Source organism: Lycorma delicatula, chromosome 12 (assembly GCF_047948215.1).
Source record: "Lycorma delicatula isolate Av1 chromosome 12, ASM4794821v1, whole genome shotgun sequence".
In the NCBI taxonomy this organism is placed as follows: Eukaryota; Metazoa; Arthropoda; class Insecta; order Hemiptera; family Fulgoridae; genus Lycorma; species Lycorma delicatula.
Genome location: NC_134466.1, coordinates 55,178,787 through 55,203,872, shown reverse-complemented (window position 1 = coordinate 55,203,872; position 25,086 = coordinate 55,178,787). Strand labels below are relative to the sequence as shown.

The following is a 25,086-nucleotide window of genomic DNA, read 5'->3' as shown; positions in this document are numbered from 1 at the left end:
TAGCATGTTGAAATTTTGGATTTAGGACTGTTGTAACATCTAGTTGTGCACCTCCCCTTTTGATTGCAATCGACTGGAACAAAAGTATCTGAAAAATCAGAAAAACATCGATTTTTGACTCTTTTTTAACTGCAGTAATAAGCCCTCATTGAGACCTTTTCAACGAAATATCATGCGGTACATATTTTCATTGGTTCTACAGCTATAGTCAAATAAAGTTTTAAATAATGAAATATATGGATCTTACAAGGGGAAGTTGCATTGGTTCGAATCAGACTTCATCTCTTCTATTTTAACTTTTTTTTTTTTTATTTAAATATGTTGATTTATTAATAATTTTTACAATAAATAATAATTAAATAACAATAAAACAAAATTGAAAGAACATGAGAAGTTATTAATGAAATAAAATTTTAAGTACTTTAATTTAAAAGAAATATGTATATGTAATTTCAAAATGTAGTCATGTGATGTCTACAACAGATTTTTTATCTTAAAATTTCAACTTATTCTCTCAAATTTTTAAACGAAAATACTTTGAATATCAGGTTACATATCATTATCTTAAGACTACAAAACAATGGACACTTAAAAAACAAACAATTTTAGAATTGAAATCGCAAGCAGACAATACAAAATTTCATTACAAAAAAAAATTTCTTATAATTTTGAGAAAGTTATGACTGGATCTCTAATTAAACTTTCATAAAATGTAAAAAATAATGATTTAATTTATCCACGCAATGAAGAGTAAGACTTGACATACGTATACAAAAATTAAAGTTGTGTGAGCTCAGTAGTGCACGACCGAAGTGAAAACTTCTATGGCGAACTCAACTGTTTAGTAGTAATATATATATATATACATATTATATTAATAATCTTAACATTATGGATGACGTTAAGTGTATACAATTATGGATTTACCTCTGATTTTGATAAAATGTAAAAATATACCTTATTTCGGATTTAAGTTATTTGTTACAATTGAAAATGTTCGTCGGAAACGCCGTTAAACCGAATTACATTGCTCGTAAGTTAGACAATAGTGTCAAAAAAAATTCGCATTTCACCACTAAACATATGTAATATACATTATTTTCGGCCTAAATAGTTGGTTATACATTTGTGAACTCAACAATCAGCCAATTTAATATTCAAGATTAAATAGACAAGGTTGCGAGCGAAGCGAATGCTAGGTTATGTTTGCTGATGTAGTAAGAAGTTCAGTTCACAGAATCGTTAGGTAGCTTACCTAACCTAACCTTAATTTTGACCTAAACTAAACTCGATTAAATTTCATTTAAACCAAGTTATTTACTCTGTAAATAATGTATATTGCACATTTACCAAAACCCACACCATAAGCTTAACCTAACATAATCTAATCTTAAGTGAATCTAATCTCATTCTTAACTTAATTTCACTGAAAGGAAATTATTTAGCCCGAAAATAATGTATATTACACTTGAACAGGACTGAATTACGACATTTTTGGTGAAGGTATTGTGCAAATTACGAGGGATATAACTTAGGTGAATGGCGTTTCCGACGAATAATTTCAATTTTTAACGAATAGCTTAGGTCCTAAAAAGATATACTGTAAATTTCATGAAAACCATAGATCAGTCGATCCTTACTAATATTATAAATGTGAATGTGAGTTTATTTGTTTGTTACGCTTTCACGCAGAAATTACTCAACCGATCATCATGAAACTTCGTTCACATATTCTCAAAGGTATTGCGAAGGACATAGGACACTTTTAAGTAAAAAAAAAAAAAAAACTATATTTTTTCGGGAGGGTAAAAAAATTTATATTGGTAGGTATGATCGTCCGACAAAAAATTTGACTAAACTCAACGCCATCTGGCGTTCCAGTAAGTAAATGAAATAAAGTGCCAATCCAACACAGTAATACCAACGGTCAAGTCACTATTCAATTGAGTATAGTGCTTCTGCTGTTTCGAATCCTTCTATATTTATTGTTATTCTTCTGTCACTTCTAAGCAATACTAAAACTTTCCCTGTTTTTGAGGTTAAGCGCCTGTTTATTGTTTTACTTCTAACGATATTTTCAGTTCTTACTCTGTTTTTTTTTTTCTAAAATGCCTCGGAAGCGCAAATCTAACCTGTCCAGGGATTCATCAGGGGCCCAGGCGGCAAAAGTTGCTCGAACTCAAGAACCTTTCGCTCACGCCGAACTAAGACGACAACAACAAGCGAGGCGAGAATGTGCTTTGAGGGCTGGTGAAACAACTTCTCAGAGACAAGAAAGGTTAGATGAGTAAGCTGAACGCCAAGCTACCTTAAGAGCAGCTGAAACGCCAATTCAAACACAAATTCGTTTAGAAAGACAAGCTGAACAGCAGGCAGCTATAAGAGCGAGAGAAACTCCAGAACAATCGCAGGCGAGAAGAATCGTTCATGCAAGAATCGCGCGCCGTCGAAATTTCATGCGTAACAATTGGTCTGTATTTAATAATTCTGGATTTCAATACGATCCTTCACTTGAATACCGTAAGCATACTTTAATTGGTATTGGCTCAATGAATAGAAAATGTCAGCATTACGATGCTTTGAAATGGAAAGATGAAACTGCTGGAATGTGCTGTTCCAGTGGGAAAGTTTCGCTTCCTTTACTTGGTGAACCTCAGGAGCCTTTGAAAACTCTATATTTAAGTGTTACAGATGAGTCGAAGCAATTTTTAAGTAAAATCAGATAGTATAACTCTTGCTTCCAAATGACATCGTTTGGAGTAGATAAAGTGATAAGAATGCCCGGATTTTCACCTACCTTTACTGTTCAAGGACAGATATATCATCAAATTGGATCACTTCTTCCAGCAGATAACGAACGGCATAAATTTTTGCAGGTGTATTTTATGGGTGATGAAGAAAATGAAGTAAACCGTCGTTGTCAGTATATTGAAGGAGTCGAAAGAGATACAGTATTGAAAATTCAACGAATGTTACACAGCCACAATTTGTTGGTAATTACCTTTAAAAGTCCAATAGAAAACTGGCCTCCAGATAATTACATGGTGGTCATTCATGCTTATCGGACTCCACGTGGCGAACATGAGAGGCGTTATAATGCGCCGATGATCAATGAAGTTGCTACATTTTTATAAACCTTCGTTACATTTCTATAAACCAGATGAAATTACATTATTACATTGAAAATTACATTACTGAATGTTACATTCATCTACAAGATGCAATTAGCGCAGATGGTAATATTAGACCTAACGACATAGGCAAGATGGTTATTCTGCCTTCTACTTTTGTGAACAGTCCCCGTTGTCTGCATGAATACACCCAAGATGCTTTCGCTTATGTACGAACTTACGGCAGGCCTGACCTCTTTGTAACATTTACCGGTAATCCTTCGTGGCAGGATGTAACTAAAGAGCTAATGCCCGTGCAAAAAGCCACTGATCGACATGATATAGTTGCTCGCGTATTTCGTTTAAAGGTTCACCACGAGCGAAGACGTGGGTAAAAAAAAAGTATATAATCATCATATCAGAGATATTACATTATATGTATTTAGCTATGTCCGAGAGATATTTCTAAAGTAAAAACAGTTAGAAAATTTCTCTTCTTAAGGTTGGTGAACCTCTGACGTTCATGGCCTCGTTAGTAATGTACACACTACTGTATTGTTGTCTGTAAGTTGTCGCATTGCAGTATATTTGATGACGTGTAAGTTATTACGTTATAAAATGAATAGGAAATTCGATGTTGCCGCCGACTGTTAAATAAGTCAAGTCATACGTTTTTTAAACCATCAAAACGTTAAGACGTGAAAAAAACGTCCGAAAATGGTGTGAAACGTTTAGAAATAACCGAATTAATATGCATGATGAAGAAACGATGTTGTCGATAATCGCCGAGGACTTGTTGAAAGGCGTCAATAATGAAATCAGAATAGATCGTCTCTCAACGATTTCCGACCTGGTCCTTCTTTTTCCTGATTTTTCAACAGCTGTTATTGGTCGCATTGTTAGAATATTTAGGCTTCAGAAAGGTTTGTACACGTTGATTGCCGCACGTCTTAACGGAACGTCACAAAAAAAATCCGAATGGGATCTACTTTAGAATTTTTGATGCGCTACTTAAAAAAAGGTGATGAGTTCCTTAATTCAATCGTTATCGGCGATGAAACATGGATTTTGTATTACATGCCAGAGAGAAAACAGCAGTCAAGTGAATGGCGTCATCCTCAAATCACCAACCAGACCAACAACGGTCAAGCTACAGATTTGGACGCAAACAGATGGCCATAGTCTTCTGAAATCAGTTTAGCATACTGCTGATCGATTTCATTCCACGTAAAACGACTATAAATGCAGCTTACTGCGAAACTCTACGTAAGTTACGGCGTGCCATTCAAAATCGGCGACGTGGGCTGCTGACTGACGGCGTCCTCCTGCTGCACGAGAATGTACGTCCACATGTTGCGGGTCCGAAACGTGATTTATTGAGAAATTGGATGGGAAATTTTTCGATCTCCCACCATATAGTCGAGACTTAGTTCTTTTTGATTACCATTTGTTTGGGAAAATGAAAGAAATTTGAGTGGTAAACAACTCGCAGGTGACGAATTTAAAGATGCTGTTAATTAATGGCTAAGTGGACTGGCGGCAGAGGAATACAACGAGGGTATATTGAAGCTAATGTATCGCTACGATAAATGTCTTAATTCGTGTGGCGATTATATAAAGAAGTAATATAAGGTATGTGGTTTAAGAGAAATAAAAAATACTTTTCAAAATCAATTTTTTTACAATTAAACGTTCTTTACTTTAGAGATAACCTCTCATACATAATGAAAAGTTTACTTATAATATTATTCTGTCACACTCCTATATTATTCTGTCACATATGTATATATATATATATATATATACACGCATAATTTGACTTACAATGCGTACGTTCAGCAGAAAATCTAAGTATAATAGCCTGAATTATAACAAATATGCTAATTTCCAAAAAACTTTTACTGTAGTTTCTGCTACTGTTTTGTACTTAAAATTCTTTGTTGAACGCACTAAACGAATGAATTACTCTTCAATAATATTTTTCAGTATTTGAACGATGATGCACTAAACGTATGTATACAGTAAAAGATAAGTATAGTAGTTACACGAACAATTAAACGTAAAGTAAACAACAATTATAAATGTATTTAATGCAAAACGAAACCCAGCCAAGCAGAGAGCCATGCACAACTGACTTTTCGCTCGGACTAACTCGGTTTTCCCGAGTTTACCCGAATGAGTAGGTCATGAGTCACCGAGCAGATCAATTTATTCACAAACCAGCAGACTCTCCCACGTTCGGCTAAACTAGGGTAGCCCAAGTTTATACGAATGAGCGATTCGTTTCAAAGCCTGACTGGTCGGATTTTTTCAATGCCCATTCGAAAATACGAGGTGCTCCTAAAGAAATGTTCAACTTCAAAATAATACAGTTGAACAGGAAAAGCAACTCCACTTTTATTGAAATAGGTAAACAAATTTACTTAATACAAACTCTTTCAGATTAAGTACAAATAAATATTGTTGAGATTTAATGGAATTTTAATAAAAAACTGCCAGCACACTTTTAGGACTTTCCCGGATTTTTTCTGGTGGACGACTGACACACAGCATAGTTTAAAATATGTATTAATTTATTTAAATATAATAATTTTTGATTATTTAATTCAATGATTCTAACTAAAGCGCCCGCGCATACCGTATTTCATTAGTGCAACTGTGGCGATACTAGCGGCCAGTTTAAATACTTCTTTACACTTTAAACATTATTAATTTTATTAATTCTACCGCTCATCTGTGACGTCACAATATATCAGACTACTACAACAGCTGTACGTCAGTGCTACATTAGCCCTCCTTGTGGTGAGAGGGTGTACTATTGACGCAGTATACCCACCTAGCCGATAGTTTATTTAGAACAGTTTATTGGGTGAGTGCGATTTTTAAAATATTATTTTTTTTAATCGTTAACAAATGTGCCTAAGAAAAATAAGACCTTAATTAGGCGAAATCTCGAGATTATGACCTTGCTATACAACAGCCTTACCCCTTGACCTTTTAGTTTGAAAATTTAATGGCATCAGTCCCCCAATATATAATAATAATCTGACCATGTTTGGTCAAAATCGGTCCAGCAGTTCTGGAAATATAAGGAGTACAACACCTAATAAACACACATGTACATACGAATATCCGAAAAATTTTCATCCGGTTTTTTTGGGTTCTTTAGTTATCAAAACGTCACAAGATCCGATGAAAATCGCATATGCCCAAATTGGACCGATTACAATACTTTCCGTTCAAAAGCTATGGTTCTGATATAGCGTTATACAGGAAAGTAAAATATAATAAAACAATGAATATCGTTTAAAGTAATCGATAAATTGATATTTATCATGTAAATATATATATTTTAGGGCAGGTTAATAATATATTTATTATGGACGCCCTGAACCACGTAATAATATATATCGCTAAGGATGACCGTTGTGCATTACATAAAAAAAATAAAATAAAAAAAAATATGACATTAGAATTTCAAAATTTACCCATAAATGCGGAAAGGTAGAAGTAAATATTTTATTATTTATTTATTATTTTTTTTTTTTTTTAAATAACAACCTTAATCTCATAAAACAAAATTGTGTACAGGTAACAATTTTCAATTTTATTTATTTATTTACTAGTGTCCTTTGACTTTACTATGTTACGTTCAGTTCGCTTTTTATTACGTAAATACGGCACTCAAAGGAGTTATTTGTTCAGTCGGATCTAAAGGTAAAAAATCAAGGATATATTCTTGTTTTACTCCCTGACCAGTTTTCTGTTAAACTACGGAATTTAATTATATAACTGAAAGTTTTCTTCAATAAAAACCTGAACAAATTTAAATGTTTACTCTTTTTTGTTAGTTTTTAATATGATAAAATTTTATTCCATTAACTAAGATTCGTATGTTAATAAGTATTTCTTTCTATTTTTATTGCGTTGATTGATAAAACTGAAAACTAAAATTTCTTCCCTAAAAATTCACCCAATGATCCATCATTTTTTTAAGGCAATAGCAGCATACCAGCCTCCACGTCTCGACTGGTAGCGTCGCGGACTTTCATCTGGAGATCCTGGGTTCGAATCCCGGTCAGGCATAGCATTATCATACGCTACAAAAATTTCCATTTCATATCAACCTCTGAATCAATATCTAACGGTAGTCCCGGAGGTTAAAAAAAAAAAAAAGATATGGGCACTACGACTTCCTTGTGCGCTTATTAAATTAAATATGCAATTTTTTTTTTTTAAATGAAAAGTACACAAAATTTTATTTCACTAACTTCTGATTTTTTTCATATATTTTTTTTTATTGTATTATTGTATTTATTTTTTTTTACTATTACCGGTAAATAATTATTAATAAAACAATATATTTAAAGCAAAAAAAAATTAATAAAAGAAAAAGTCGGATTTACACCGATGTGCCTTCCTCTTGTAAGATCTAAATATTTCATTAATTAAAATTTTATTTGGCTATAACTCTGGAACCAATGAAAATAATTATCACTTATGATATACAGTTGAAAACCTCTCAATGACGGCTTATTTCTACATTTAAGAAAAACTCCAAAATCTATTTTTTTTTTTTGGGCTTTTTTTGGACATTTTTGGTTAAGTCGATAAATTTAGTTCTAAATTTCTGTTAAATCCTAAATCCAAAATTTCAACATTCTACGGCTAATCGTTTTTTAATTATGTGAGATACATACGTAAGTACGTACAGACGTCACGCCGAAACTAGTCAAAATGGATTAAGGGATGGTCAAAATGGATATTTCCGTTGAAAACCGAAATTTTTGGCGATTACAATACTTCGTACAAAGAAGTAAAAAAGCAGTAACATATGAGATTTTATCCTATATCAATTGTATAGGAAAAAAGTAAATAATACTTTTTTTTTTAATTTATATACACACACACACATATATATATATATATATATATATATATATAAATATATATGAGAAATCGATGGAAATTGATTTTAAATATGCCTTTGATCATTTGAATTTAATTTTTACTTAAAAAGCCTTTTATTTCCAAGACAAAATATTCCCTAAAACATTTCAGATGTAATTATGTAAAGGAAAATAAATTTTCTTACAAACTTCCTGTTGAAGATTGTTAGAAAATACATTTTATTCGTCCAGAACAATTTTTATTTTTTGTTACGGATGAAATTTTAATATTTTAGAAAATAATTTATTTTTCTTGTCAATGTCATTTTCTTTTTCTATCAAGCCTAATAAAATATTATAAATACTGGTTGGCTCAATTTATATCTTAAATAATCGACTTCTGTAGCTGACTGGAATGCGTCTCGGCATTTCGTGCGGAGTTTCCAAGTTCGAATACCGATCAGGCATGGCATCTTTTCATACGCTACTGATTTCCACCGGGCTAATGACAAAACTGTTGATGCTAACGTTTTCATAAAAAAAAATATTATAAATAAATATCTGATTTAATTAAATGTTCATTTAAAAAAAAAAAAACTGTTGTATTTCTATTTTAGTAAAAATAAATATCAGAGTAAAAAGTGGATGAAAGAAAATAAAAAAAAAATCTTAGAAAAAGTAAGACTAAAATAAGTAGAAATAATAAAAAATAAAATACTAAGAATAGAAATTTTGAGAACAATAAGCGTCTTTCTCACGCGAGTTAGATATCAATGAACAATGAACAATTTTTTTTTTACAGAAATATAATGTGTTCGTTGAAGTAGCAAGTTTTTTCTTTCATATTATTTATAGTACCATACAAAACGAGTAAATTCTGTGATAAGTAACGATTTAATTTACCTCATAACTCTATAATACTTAAACAACTTTTTGGGATAGTTAGAACATCACAATAGTCTCAAAATATCTTAAGAATTTAATATATTGAAAATCCTTACTGTCTGATAAATAATTTCATTAAAATCGGGTTAGATGAAAAGTTGAAAAAGTTCAAGAGAATAAAAGAAATGCGTAAAAGAAAACAAAAAAAAATGAGGGAAAAGAAGAAAAGGGTATGTAAGATAAATAGAAGGATAAAAAATAGGAAAAAAGGATAAAAAGAAATAAAAGAGAAAGAAGGTATAAAGGAAACAATTGAAGAGAAACGATAAAAAGGTGTGATGAAAGGATGAAAAGATAAGTAAAAAAAAAGACCAACAGGAGAAAAGAAGGAAGTAAAACAAAGAAAGATAGAAGTAAATGGACGAAGAGAAAAGTAAGGAAGAAAATAGGATGGAGAGAAAGATAATCGATATAATGACAAAAAAGTATGAACACAATTACAAGAAGGTCATGAAGAAATGAAAAAGTAAGAAGAGAGAAAAGGAAGAATTAAAGAAGGTTATCAATAACTGAGAAAGAGAATAACGAAAAGAGGATTAGTAGAAGAAGTAAGCGCTGTTGTAGAAAGTTCAGGAAATATCTTATTTATCTGTTGTACTGTAGTGTATCATTTTAGATAACCAATAAAACGTTTTTCTTTAAGCCCTCATTTTGTACATCCACGCCTCTGTGGACCCGCATCGTGTAAAAATATACTGCGGAATAATATCCGAAATGGAATCCTTTATTCCAACAAAATCTTTTATTGTTAATGGAAATCAGAATTTACTTAATGTATTTTATTTTACAATTCGCCGACGATGCGGCAATTTGTATTTATATCAGTTTATTACAGTAATGATAAAATAAATAAGAAAAATTACGTACCGATCAGGTGTGCAGACCGGATTAAGAGATCCGTTGTGGGTAGCCGGGGACGTCCGGGAGTGGGGCGCCCAGCGTTGCGCCTCACCCGAGGCCACTGAGGCAGGCAGTTTGAGGTGTCCGCGGATTTCCCTGCGGCGTGCCTTGCGGCTGAGATCTAGCTCGGATACTGAGCTGACAGCGGCCGCACGGTTGACGTAAGCAGCTGCCAGTGAATCACGCGAGTTTGAAAAATATCTCTGTAAAACAAGAACATTTTAAAAATAAATAAATTATGTTGCTGCATGTAAACAAATTTTAATAAAAAAAAAAATACTTAGTACAAAAATACAAGTAGAATATCATCAACCGGTTTGTGAGAACAGTAATCGAAAAAATTAATAACCTTGAGGTTTGAAGTACAAGATGATAAAAAAGAAAAGATGTTTTAAGATTAAATCTAGGAAGGAAATAATTAAGAATCGGGGAAGGAAGAGAAAGGGATTGAAACATCTGTCAACGGATCAAAAGTGTCTATGATACTGAAGATAAATAGATTTATTTTCTTTTTAACATTATAAACAAAAATACTCCTTCATTTCCCGTTACCAGTTACCCTGTTGTAAAAAAAATTCAATTAATTTCTACAGTTTTTAATTTCCTGGACAATTACATTTATATTTTCTTAGAAAATTTCTTTTATGGAAAATAATCAACAGAGATCCTTCAAGGATAAAATAGCAAATAATTAAAGAGTTTTCTGTAAAATATATCCTTTGAGATAAATTGATACTTTTATCTAAAACTTTCAATTTTTTCTAACTTTTTTATTTTAAAGAAAAAACTATTTCCGAATTTTTTTTATGTTTCTTTGAATATTCTAATGAAAATTTCTTGTCATCTTTTTCTTTAATGAAACAACCAGGAAATTAAACGGGAATATAAATTAATTTTGTTTTTTTAATCTGCATGAAAAATCAAGAGAAGAAAATGAGGGTTAACATCTCCGGAGTATATTCCATATACTTGACTGATAGTTATATAAAGGAATATAACAAAAGAATTAAAAATAAAATTTTTAGTTTTAAACTGATAAAAATAGCAAGGTTTTTGTTTTATTAATTTGTACCAATTTAAGAGACATTTTGAACAATTTGCGAAAAATATTCAAAATAATTTTTTAGCTGTTGCTGTCCCTTATAGCCCCTAGGTTTTTTTTATTTATTATTAATTTTTAATTAAAAATAATTACAAGGAAGGATAAAATACGTAATCTAACTTTTAATAGACAGGATGATTAGGAGGAAAGAAAAATAATCTTGGAACTGATTCTGGAGCATAAATTTAAAAAAAAAGTTCATACAAACGTAGACCGAAAACGCTTTATAAATACTATTACGGCTAGCGAAAGATTTCAGCTGGATTCCAATTCCCAATGAAATAAGGTCATAAATTTTATAAGACGTTATAAAACAAGTAAATTTAATGGTTTTTTAAGTTTTTTGAGTTGAAAAATCGAATAAAACAGGTCCCAGAACTGTATCAAATCTATTTTTCATGGTATTCAACGTAAAACAGAAAAATTCTGTCACTAAAAAGAATTTTTTTAGGTTCGAAGTACATAAAAATTGTTAAATAACTAATAAAAGCGTAAATTGTATATCAAAACTTGTCGAGAATTTAATTCTGAGAAAATTGATGTAATAAAGTGTATAAAAATATTAACATTTATTATTAAAAACAGAATATATTAAAACTTAACAGAAAAATGTTATGAATTTGCTAAAGTTAAAAAAACAGCTGTTTTTAACGCGATAAATTTATACCTTTGAAAAATTAAAATACTTTTAATTTACTTCAAAAACTACTATATTAATTTACCGTATTAATTCTTCATGAGGTGATCCAACAACGAGCACGCGAGGAATTTCTAAATGACTCAACATACCACAAAGTACAGCATGGAGGACATTACATGTTCACGGACTACGTCCTTAACATATTTAGAAAGTTCAACACCTCCAGATTGGTTACCGTGCTAGACGACTGAAGTTTTGTCAAGGATTAACAATAATTAACACTTAATCCCGTTCGTACTATTTTTGAACGAAGCTTCTTATACCCGTACTGGCATAAACAACAAAGGGAATTCAGATCGATAGTCTGAAGAAACCCGATATGCTGTAGTCTAAACAAATTTCCAACAACCATTTACGGTGAACGTTTGATATGGTATAACTGACAACCAATTAATAGGCCCTTTCATAATAGAACCCTGTCAGGGAAAGAAATTATCTGGAATTATTTAACAATGAATTTTTTACACTGCTTGAAAGTTTTTCATTGGTGGAAACGAATTTAAACATACTACCAACTTGATGGATCATCAGTATACAGGGTTATCATAAAAGAATGGTGCGGTTTTGAACATGGTTTTAATTAAAACAGAATTTCTTTCAGTTTATGTTTTTTATTTTTCAAATGTGTCGTCTCAAAATTTTTTTACATAATTAATAAATTTCAATATGTGCGCCCTTAGTCGCTCGACAAATGTCCAAACGATACTGAATTTCTTTCCAAACATTAGTTAATTCGTTAATGGTTGTCATTGCTTCATTAATCTTGTTTTTTAAGTGGTTTAGGTCGCGAATTTTTTGTGTATAAACAACGCTTTTGATGTAGCCCCACTAGCAAGGTGTCAGGTCTGGACTCCTTGGAGGCCAAAGTATGGGTCCTTGCCGGCCTATCCATCGATCTCCAAATTTTTCGTTCAAAGCGTCCGTGACCGATGCATTGAAGTGCGGGGGAGCACCATCTTGTTGGAAATGAAGTCGATGAATGTTTTCAAATTCATCCGGCTGAGGAAAGCAATAATCGGTTAACATGTCAAGATTCACGAGTCCATTAATTGTTTTTTCAGCAAAGAAGAAAGGTCCTATTACACGATTATTCATCGCACCACACCAAACATTAACTTTAGGCGAATCGCGTTGTTTCTCAATAAGTGCGTGTGGGTTTTCAGAGGCCCATATTCGTGAATTGTAACTTTTACACCATCATCGGGTTTCAATTCCTGCAATATCTGGATTTTATAAGCGTGTAATTTCAGTTTTTTATGTAAAACTTTGTGAACTGTTGATTTTGGAATACCTAATTCGACGTTTCGACAGGGGATGGACTTCCCAGGACTTCTAATTGCCGATTGTCTAATTAGTTCACCCGTTTCGTCCGGTACACTCGGTCTGCCGGTTGATTTCTGTTTCTTAACCGATCCGGTTTCTTCGAATTGTTTGAACCAACCTCTTATGTTATCTTTGTGTGGTGGATCTCTTCCGAATTCACGTCGAAACGCACGTTGAACTAAGATTACGGATTTTAATTCAGCCATCAATAAAACACACTTTGCTTTGTCTTTATCCCAGAACATAGTAACTCACTAAACTCACCGCAACAACAATGCAAGAACTGACGTTGTGGTTACAACTGCTGATAAACAAACTTTTGGGTTGGAGGCTTTCAGGGATACCAATATAACATCTAGAAATTTCCCTACAATCTTCCTATGAATTACTGAAACCGCACCATTCTTTTATGATAACCTGTATTTCACGGTCGAAATAAGATAATTCTTATTTGTAAAAGTTACTGGTAAATGGATTGGACGTAGAGAACCAGTAAATCGCCATCCAGATCACCCGATCTTAATCTCTTAGGTTACTATTTATGGGAATGGATAAAATACGATATATACAAGAAAAAAGTAGACAGACGTGATGAACTGATCGCTATCATTCTCAATGCTGCTGTCTTCATCAAGGAACCACAAAGATATCATTAGGCTGGTGACACAAAATGTAAAGAAACGAGTTGAAAAGTGCGACGATGTCAAAGGTACAATTTTCAACATTTATTGTTAGTTAATTCAGTAAAAACCACAGTGAATATTTTTTTTTTAAAAGCAGGTTAATAGTGTTTTAATTTTTCAAAGATCTTAATTTTTTGTACTAAAAACAGCTGATTTTAATTTTCATTAATATTATTCATAATATGTTATATATTATTAAAATATAATATGTTTTTAATAATAATAAAAAAATATATCTTTTTTCTTTATTTTCATAGAATTTTTTTATTTTATTATTACATTTAAGGCCGCAAAGGACCACTTTGTCAGAATAATTCAAGTCTTTTTTGCCGATCTTTTGGCCTTTAAGTTCTTAGCTTTTACTTTCTCCCAATATTTATATTTAGTCATTCTTAATGATCTTGCTTTACGATCCTCTTCTGAATAAACCCTTTTTGTATAATTAAAAGTTCTTACTTTAAAGTCGCTATTCGGATCTTTAATAACAAATTTTAATTTTTCGGATTTATTAAGTAAATTTTCGCAAGTCAAATTTAATTCTTGCATGTCTTCTTTAATTTCTTTGATCCATAATGGCGGATTTTTTAAAGACCAAACTTGATCGATAATTCTCTTAGTAATCCTATCCTGCGGTAATCTTACGAAGTGTGCGCAGAAAGAAATTCGCTTCTTTTTCATAGTATCAATTAAGGATTCCAAGTTTTCGTACAGAAATTTATTAGGCGATAATCTGTACTGATTTTCGTGTTTATATTTTTTGTTTATGCAGGTTCTAAGAATCCTGCGTTCGACTTTAATCAAAGGTTCAGTCCTATTTTACTGATTTAATCTAAATAAAGTCTCGCTCGCGTAAGTAATTACCGGTTTAACCACATTTTTGTAATGTCTAATTTTAGTGTTAATTGAGAGCGATTTTTTGTCGTAAGTATTTTTGGTTACTTGTAGCGCTTTAAATAATTTATTAAATCTTTCAGTCCAATTTTGTTTTTTGTTACAATTACAAGTAATGATCTGTCCAAGATATTTAAATTTTTCTACAAGTTCTACTTTGTTTCCATTAATATTCACATAATTAATATCTAAAGGATCTATAGCCATAATTTTAGTCTTTTCGTAAGAAATTTTAAGTCCAATTTTATTCGCAAGTTCTTCTGTACTTGTTATTTGTATTCTGGCTTCTGCGATACTATTAGCTAATAAAGCCAAGTCGTCGGCAAATCCTAGGCAATTTAAATTTAAGTTATCTCTTTTGTATCCTATGTAAATATTTTTTGGATTAATTTTAAACTGTTCGCGCATCAGAAATACTAGTGCACAATTAAATCATATAGGCGAAAGTCCGTCGCCTTGTCTCAGTCCGGATTTTATGTAAAAAGGTTCGGAAAATTCGCCACGAAACTTCACTTTAGATTTTGTATTTGTCGATGTTAAACCCATCATATTTACCAATTTAGAATCCAATTCGAGATTTCTCAGAATTTTTAACATCGAAGGCCTATGTATCCAATCGTACGCTTTTTTGAAATGAATAAAAGAAATAATCATCTGTTTTTGATTTCTATTATAAATATCTATAAGTAATTTCAAAGTAATAATTTGATCTGGGCAACTGCGCCAAGGCCGAAAACCACCTTGGTAATCGCCTAGCTCGCTTTCTAGTTGGTTCTTAATTCTATTGTAAATAATTCTAGATAAAATTTTATACGTACAATCTAATAACGAAATTCCACGATAATTGTCCGGATTTGTCTTGTCGCCTTTTTTTGTGTAAAGGATGTATAATAGCTGTCGTCCAATGTTCTGGAAGTTTTTCGGATTCCCAAATTTTAACCAAAAATTTCTTAACTGATTCTCCTGCATTTTTCCAAATTTCTGCAACTGTTTGCTCTTCTCTGCTTGATTTATTATTTTTAAGTTCTTTAAGTGCATTTTCATAGATTTTATTACATAAATTTTTCAGAATTTAATTCTCTACAAGTTTTGATAATAAAATTTACGAATTTATTAGATATTTAAAAAATTTATTGTACTTCAAACCTAAAAAACGTGTTTTTCGTCACCAAATTTTTCTGTTTAACATTGTCATGAATATTACGGGAGATACAGTGTTGAATATTTTTTATTAATTTACAACTCAAAAAAATTTAAAAATTCATAAAGTTTACAGTTATATAACTTCATCGTAAAAATTTCAATATGACTTCGATTTATCGGGAGATCTGAAATCCGGACGAAATATTTTGCTAGCTGTAACTCGATAACCAAGTGTTTTCGGACGATATATTTGTATGAACGTTTTTCCTTATTTCAGGATATATAGTAAGTTTCCCAATCATTTCTCTTTCCTCCTGAATCACTCTGTGTATATTGTATTAAATATCATGTACATATTAATTTATTATATGTTATAATTAATATAATATATTATTATATGTATATGTATAAATGTGCGTGTGTGTGTGTGTGTGGTGTGTGTGTGATAATTTCTATGGTAATAGAAATTAATGAACTAAAAGAAACATTTGAAAATAGTAATAATCCGAAAAATAAAAATTTTAACATTGGTTAATTTTGAGTGAAGGCAGAAATGAGTTACAAATAGAAATAAATGATACAGAATAATTGATAAGGAAAAATTTAATAATAAAAAAGCGTAAAATGAAGGAAGAAGAATAAAGTGGGAATAAAATATACGACAGAAGAAAACAATATAACCAGACGTGTAGATTGTTTTTTTTTTTAACACCAAAGAATGGAACGAGTAACATGGATTTATAAAACCCATGAGAAATTTTATGCAGAAGAGAAATTTGCTGGAATCGAGTATACATTACATATTAGAAAGAAATTTTTCGCTGTACAGAAAAATGTTAAAAATTATGTAGCTTGTCAGAATGAGAAATAAAGAGAAAAATTAAAGAAGAGACGTTTGAGGCAAAATCTTGCCGATCTGCGTGGTGGACTGGTGGTATTGGTCTTTAATCCAGAGATTCCAGGTTCGCATCCCGACCACGCATAGCACTCTACAAATGACCATGTCTCACGGACCAAATGGCCAAATTACCAAGCAAAAAAAAAGGAGAACAGACAACAAAAAAAGTTACTCTTTTGGTTCTATAATTAGAAACCAAAAATAGTTAAGGAATAAATTGAAAAACAAAAAATTATTTAAAATACAGTACAATTAATTAAATTTAAAATTATATGATAATTTTGATCGTTAAACAATCATCAAAACAATAAAAATAGACATAAATGAAAAGTATCATTAATTAAATACACAGATAAATTTAAATATCTGGGCGAAATAATAGGCTCAAATGATTTGGATAAGTAGGCGTTTGAAAGTAGTTTATTAGTGATTGAAATTTTTAAATAAAAATATTTAAAAGAAAATTTTATCCAGAAATGCAAAATTAAGACAAGAGTACTGAAATCAATAATCCTGTATGGGAGAGAAACTTTCAATATAACAAATCTTTTTTTTTTTTTAACCTCCGAGTCCACAGTTAAGCATTACTTCAGAGGATGAGATGAATGATTTGTAGCGTGTGTGAAAATGCCATGCCTAACCGGGATTCGAACCCGGGACCTCTGGGTGAAAGGCCGAGACGCTACCACTATAACAAATCTAGAATCACTTTTAAAAACTGAAAGGGAATCCTTAAGAACGATCCATGGCCCAAGAAAAACGTAAAGACTAAATTTTGTGGGACATACGATTCGAATGGATATGGGTAGATTGAACAAAAATCCTTTTGATAGATTTTGATATAAAACACCGCCCCCAAACATAAAACAAGTAAAGGAAGGCCAAAGTAAAGTAAATATAGAAATAAAACATTGAAAAGAAAAGAGAGGTCATGCGCTGGACAAACGAAGAACAACGTATAGTGAAGAATGAAAGAATTTTGGAGGAGAAAGAGGTAAAATTAGAACAAAAAGAATAAAAATATTATTTGCGTGGTCCTCTGCATGCCTGTAATAAAGAAATCATCTTTCTTTCTCATAAAAAAGTTTGGTGCGTGGATTTGTTTGTTGTTTGATGTACATGCTCACATTTTTATATTGGCTCCTAATGGCGCAGAGCGGCCACGTGGTGCGCCGGGCGGTTGCGCGCAGCGTACCAACGATTTATACTTCTTTATAACAACCATTTATCTACAATTATATTTGTACTTTGAGGATAAAAAAAGAAAACATCGGGATTAGAACTTTAATACTAAGCTGTATTAAAAAACCTCAACTCAAGAAACAGCTAAAAATGTTCAGAATTTTTAAGGTTTTCTTTGTAAAAGTTTTGTTGTTAATACGCTAAATTCATGAATGTTATTTAGTTACAACTGATAAAAACATTTAACCAAATTATCTGTAATGAAACATAAATTAATTAACATTTTCGCGGCCTGCCGTAGGCCCGCCATTTTTCTATAATAATTATTAATTAATAAAATATCTATGCCTCCGAGATAAAAAACATATTTTTAAAAATTATTATTTTAATGTTAACATAGTTACATTTTAAGGTCAGACTGGCCATACGTCAATCTGAATCGTTTTCGGTTTCCGATAACATTAAAATTAAAACTACAGAAAAAACTGATTTATAGAGATAATAATTGCATTTAAGGGTACGCAACGCAAAATAAAAAACTAAGACTAGAATAAAAGGACATTTTGGTTGGTTAAATGTGTAGGAGACCGGAGAAATCAAATTTAGCCTATCCAAAATTGCTGGGTACAGATGTTAAAGATTATTAGAGACGAAAGGTTTTTAGATAAATGTCTATAATTCTCCTATTCGTAACAGATGAAGATATTAAATATTTTGAAAATTTATTTAAACGACATCGATGCAGATATTTCATCGTTGAATAACGATATGTCTTAGTAAATTTTATCAATTTTTTATTTAATAAAAAAACATTTTGTGGAAGGTTTTTATCACAAGAACATTAAAAATAGCTATCTTACATTTTTTACGCGGGAGGGGAAATATTTCTAATCTATTTAGACACAGTTTATCTTATATACACCACAACAAAAATATTTTGTTACTCGATCCTAAATATAATTAGCATACTTTATATTGTGGGAGATCTGATCGTTTAGAATTTTTAAGTTAACTTTACACTTTTGACGGGAAACACCTTAAAACAATTTTCATAAATTTTACTCAATATTATTATTACTTTCCCGGCAAATATAGCTAGAATATTTATATTTTTTTATTGTTGTTGTCTAACCTCCAGATCCGCAGTTAGGCAATTATCGCAGAAGATAAGATGAATACTTTGTAGCGTGTGTGAAATATGTCATGTCTGACCGGGATTCGTCCCAGGACCTCCGAGTAAAAGGCCGAGACGCTACCATTCGCGCCACGGAGGCCGGCTTACCTAACAGCGTAAGTTGACAAAGCGCGGTGCCATACACTACCGGCTTACGTATCCCAACCGCTCACTGTCACATATTTGCTAAAATGGGCAGGCGCACCCCGTCAACTACTAAAAATATATATGATATCCATAATAAAATTATTTCGTCTAGGCAGCGAATTGCTGGATCTAGGTCGCTGAATGCCAGCAAGTACCTGTCCACCATTTTATAGCGCTTAGAGCCATAACTGGCTGGTGATCAGCCATACTCAGGATTAGCTTTCCACGGCAATCGGTAAGAGTCTTTCCCTTAAGCAAACTACGGCCGGTTGAACAAAGCATCCGCATCTAGAAACTCCCCCACGGTCCGATAATGCGGCTCTCGCCACACTGACTCGCCGCTTGTGAGTGGCCAATTTTCTCCTTGACCTCTAAGTTGCAGGATGGCCCGGTCTCTGACCACCCCAAGAGCAGGACAGTCAAACATCAAGTATTCATTTGACTGGACCTCCCCGCAGATGCACAGCTCATCAGGCGGAATCGAAACAGATATCGGTTCAAGTTAGCGTGGTTGGTGAGTATCCGGGCACCCGTTGCCCTTAAAAACGAGCTCGGGCATACCGTTCCCCCAGATCCTGTATAAACTTATACAAGGATATTCCCTTAGTCGTGGTATCCCATTCCACCTGCTATTCTTTTATCGCGAGGCTTTGCAGTCCGAAGAGATGGGCAAAAAATGGAGTAAGAATGGTTTTGTTTTTTTTTTTCAATTTTTACGCTTTAGGGCCCATCCAGTTTATCTAGACCAAAAAAAAAAAATACGTATATGTGCCGCACTGATTTTGTCCTTATATCCCAGGATTGACCAAACCGATTTTCTTCAAATTTCGCTGAAATATTTCTTCTATAAATGGGGCTTTGTTAGAATTTATTTTTTATATTTCGTTCAGCGGGTGGGAGGATATCGCAAAAAAACAAATTTTAATTTTCTTAAGAGGCGTTTTAGAGAAAACCTTTTTAAAGAAAATCTGTATGGAAAAATCTAAAAAAATGTTCAGTCCCAATCTTTTAAAATTGGGATAAATGTTTTTTTTGCACTTTTTCTCTATCTTCCTTCAATTTAAATATTTTAAAAAAAATTTTGGAACGTTTATGCTTATATATAGAAGTATTACGAAATCATAAAATTTTTTTTAAACTATATATTCCTGACATAAAATAGAAAAGCATTTTTTTAAACTTTTTTTTCTTATTTTAACCTTTATTGAACGGGGTATTAAAATTAGAAAAAATTTTCTTAAGCAAAAAATTTGTTAAGTTTAACCTATATGTATATATGAATTTTTAAAAAAAAGTTTTTTCTTAAAATTTATTCCCCGCCTCTAAAAAATATATATTCTTTTTTTTGTATTTGGCTGAAACTCTTTTAATTTTTATCATTAAAGAAAAACTTTTTGTACCTTTCTTCTACGTAAAAAGTTATTAAAATTAAGATTAGGTTTGCACCTATGTTATAATCCGAATAAAAAGCAATATTTTCATTACTTTAATTTTTTTCTCCATATTTTATGTAACAATTATTTTATATAAAAAATAAGTTGAAATATAACATCTTGAGTCACATTGTTTTAAATTTATTTATCAGACAAATGTAATAATATGAACGAAATAGTTCAAGTAAGAGACAAAAATTAATTTATATTAATTTGCTTTACGTTGTACAACTCGTCTAATATCCTATTCGGTAAACATGATGTTTATCATCAAACTTTCTTGAGATAAACAAACTTATTTCATCGAGAGACAAAATTTTATTCGCTAGATAAATAATTGTAGATCATATCTTATTACTGTTAATTAAATAATTGGATTATAGAAAAAAAAAAAATTCTAATTACTAGTTTTTCCAATAAAGATAAATAACTGTATATCCTAGCACGTGCGCACATGCGCGAGGACGCGCACACACACACAAATATTCAATACAAAAACTTATCCGACTAAACATAGATGTTTTCTTAACTTTTTTAATTTATTTATTTATAATTTTTTATCTAGCAGTTTTTATTTATTTAACTAGCAGTTAATGATGTTAAAGAACAATTTAGATTCGGAGTAACAGTACAAGGTGAAAAGACAAAGATGCTACGATTTGCTGAATATATAGTAATTCTAGCCGAGAATAAAAAGGATTTAGAAGAAACAATGAACGGCATAGATGAAGTCCTACGCAAGAACTATCGCATGAAAATAAACAAATACAAAACAAAAGTAATGAAATGTACTAGAAATAACAAAGATGGACCAATGAATATGAAAATAGGAGTAGCAAAGATTATGGAGGTAGAAAAATTTTGTTATTTAGGAACTAGAATTACTAAAGATGGACGAAGCAGGTGCGATATAAAATGCCGAATAGCACAGGCGAAACGAGCCTTCAGTCAGAAATATAATTTGTTAACATCAAAAATTAATTTAAATGTCAGGAAAAAATTTTTGAATGTATATGTTTGGAGTGTCGCTTTATATAGAAGTGAAGCTTGGACAATCGGAGTATCTGAGAAGAAAAGATTAGAAGCTTCTGAAATGTGGTGCTATAGGAGAATGTTAAAAATCAGATGGGTGGATAAAGTGACAAATGAAGAGGTATTGTGGCAAACACATGAAGAAAGAAACATTTGGAAAAATATAGTTAAAAGAAGAGACAGACTTATAGGCCACATACTAAGGCATCCTGGAATAGTCGCTTTAATATTGGTAGGACAGGTAGAAGGAAAAAATTGTGTAGGCAGGTCACGTTTGGAATATGTAAAACAAATTGTTAGGGATGTAGGATGTAGTGGGTATACTGAAATGAAACGACAAGCACTAGATAGGGAATCTTGGAAAGCTGCATCAAACCAGTCAAATGACTGAAGACAAAAAAAAAAATTTTTATCAAGACTTTAACTTCGCACGAATTAAGTTGCAAAAAATATTAAAATCCACGTAAATATCAAACACAGCGTGTAAACAATCAAAGCGAAATTAAGTTCTGGAAAAAAAACAACACATATATATGGTTAAACGATCTTATTACGAATATTATCCGACTATGAAATAAATTAAAAAAACGATTACATTTATAATAAACGCTACTTGAAAAAATAAAATACAATTATGATTTTAACCCGAGTGAATATTTAAGTTATTATCCTAAGAGGTCTGTTCAAGAAATACGTAAACTGTTTGAATCGCTGGGGTCCAGTTGGTTCCAGTCAAATCCGCTTGGCATTGCCATGTCCGTACAGATCAGCTGATTACAACGCAGTTTTTTGATTGCAAATATCATTATTGGTTGCTAAGCAACACGGTTGTTTGTGAAGTGTGTTTTTTCGTTCGGCGGTTTTTAGAACGGGTGACTTGAACGAGCAAAGAATTGCTGTAATGATTTTGCGTTAAACTCGGAAAATCTACGAGTGAAGCTTTTGATATGCTCAAAACGGCTTACGACGACGTTGCTATGAAGCGTGCGACATGTTTTAAGTGGCATGGATGTTTAAAAGATATTTTTCAAACGATTGAAGACGAATAGCGTCCTAGACGTCCTTCCACGTCAACTGATGGACTCATACATAGACAAAATCAACACCCTGGTTCAAGCAAATCGACGTCTGACCATCAGAGAGCTTGCTGAAGAGTCTGAGATATCAGTTGGATTACAAGATTTTGATCGAAAAATTGAAAATGCACCGCTGGTTTTTTCATTACGACAACGCTCCAGCCCATTCAGCCTCAGAACTCGGGAGTTTTTGGCGAAACACTTGATCACTGTTGTTCTTCACCCACCCTAGTCACCTGACCTCGCTCCTTGTGACTTCTTCTTGTTCCCCAAACTCAAAAGACTTTTGAAAAGAAGAAGATTTGAGACGATTCCCGACATTGAGGCAAATGCGACGAAGGAACTGAAGATCACCATAAAAGAAGCGTTCCAGGACTATTTCCAAAAATGGAAACACCGTAGGGGTAAGTGTGTGCGTCGGGGAGGAGAGTACTTTGAAGGGGACCCAGACAAGTAACTTCTAAATAAAGTAAATTTTGTTTTATGACGTTAGTCTACATATTTTTTGAACAGACTTCGTATATTGTAACATTAAAAATATTAACAATCCGTACAATATGTAGCCAACAGGATTTCCATTTCGGTAACTTAAATAATAGAAAAATCCCATCAAATTCTTAGGTACGCTCATAGACACTTACAATATAAACATACGCACAAATCAGACCGGCGCCTGTTTGTTTAAATTATTATACAGTGAGTTCGGAAAGTTTCTGTGGATTGGAATTTGGATGTGTAACGAAGAAACTTCCTTAACTATTACTTTGTACTTCTATTTATTTCATACAAACGGATATCATAATAACTGGAATAGTTTATAAAAATTATTGAAAAATATTTAATCCAACATCAGTACAAAACGTTTCAATTTGTTTTCAAATACTTCAACCGGTTGATGTACTGGAATGTTTCGTACGTATGCCGTTATTGCGGTTTTTAGTTCAACAGTGGGTGGTCTGTTGCGATACGCTGCTTTTGTCGATGTCTCCCATAGACAATAATGTCGGGCAACCAGTTCGGGCGATCGTGTAGGCTACAAACCCCCTCGAAATGATTCGTTCATCGAAGACATTTCGTGAAAAAGTCATTGTTAGCTGTGTGCGCTGTGGCGCCATCTTGTTGGAACCAACCGTGATTGATTTCCACTTTTGTTAACGAAGTTTGATAAAAAAAACAGTACAATAACGATTATTATTAATTGTATCTTCAAAAATTATTGGACTCGCAATGTGAGTTCTACTCCCATCGACTCAGTCTTCAATTTTTTACTTCGCGTGAAGATTGAATGTAAAAGATTGAAGATTGAAGTAGAATTACTAAAGATGGACGAAGCAGGAGCGATATAAAATGCCGAATAGCACAAGCGAAACGAGCCTTCAGTCAGAAATATAATTTGTTTACATCAAAAATTAATTTAAATATCAGGAAAAAACTTTTGAAAGTATATGTTTGGAGTGTCGCTTTATATGGAAGTGAAACTTGGACGATCTGAGAAGAAAAGATTAGAAGCTTTTGAAATGTGGTGCTATAGGAGAATGTTAAAAATCATATGGGTGGATAAAACGACAAATGAAGAGGTATTGCGGCAAATAGATGAAGAAAGAAGCATTTGGAAAAATACAGTTAAAAGAAGAGACAGACTTAAAGGCCACATACTAAGGCAACCTGCAATAGTCGCTTTAATATTGGAAGGACAGGTAGAAGGAAAAAATTGTGTAGGCAGGCCACTTTTGGAATATGTAAAACAAATTGTTAGGGATGTAGGATGTAGAGGGTATACTGAAATGAAACGACTAGCACTAGATAGGGAATCTTGGAGAGCTGCATCAAACCAGTCAAATGACTGAAGACAAAAAAAAACTGTACGTAAGAGCTAAAACAATGTGTTTTGTGAACCAATTTTTTGAGTTTTACAATATTTGTTTTTTTCTTTTAAATTATTATAGATAAAGTTCTTGAACATTTTTCTTCACTTTTTGAAATAAAACATTACATAAAACTACCCCTTTACTTAAATTCAAATAATTTCAGTAAAGCTTTTTTTCTGCCTTTGAAGAAGAAATTTTTCGCCAGCTACAGAAGTTGAAAACGAAGCGTTCCTAGACAAATGTTTGTATGAATTTGTTTCTTTATTTTCATTTTTATCAAATATCCTTAAGTTCTTTCCGTTTCTTCATTAAATAGTCTGTACATTTCCGTAAGAGTTAAATGCTCTAAACAAAAAGATATCACGGACAAAAAAATGTTTTTTAAGATGTATTTACCTCATCTACCCAATGCATTTACACCATTTGCCAATGCCAGCGGTGGGATTTGATCAGACAAGATGTCGGGTTAAGCTGAAAAAAACAGTTCCATATATGTTGATAGGAAGAGCGGAGTGGGATAAGGTACACCTAGCAACAAGTATCCTGAAAACTAAAGCGAGAGGATGGGATAGCGACTGATTTACGACCCA

General features: G+C 32.2%; 1 protein-coding gene across 1 annotated transcript in view; it reads right to left on the bottom strand.

The window, feature by feature from the left end:
• The window catches only part of LOC142332762 (uncharacterized), a 689,554-nt gene that overhangs the window by 322,217 nt on the left and 342,251 nt on the right, over positions 1–25,086 (bottom strand). The window contains exon 3 of the mRNA XM_075379377.1: positions 9,812–10,047. Within this exon, the coding sequence (XP_075235492.1) occupies positions 9,812–10,047 (236 nt within the window). The remainder of the gene's footprint in view (positions 1–9,811; positions 10,048–25,086) is intronic.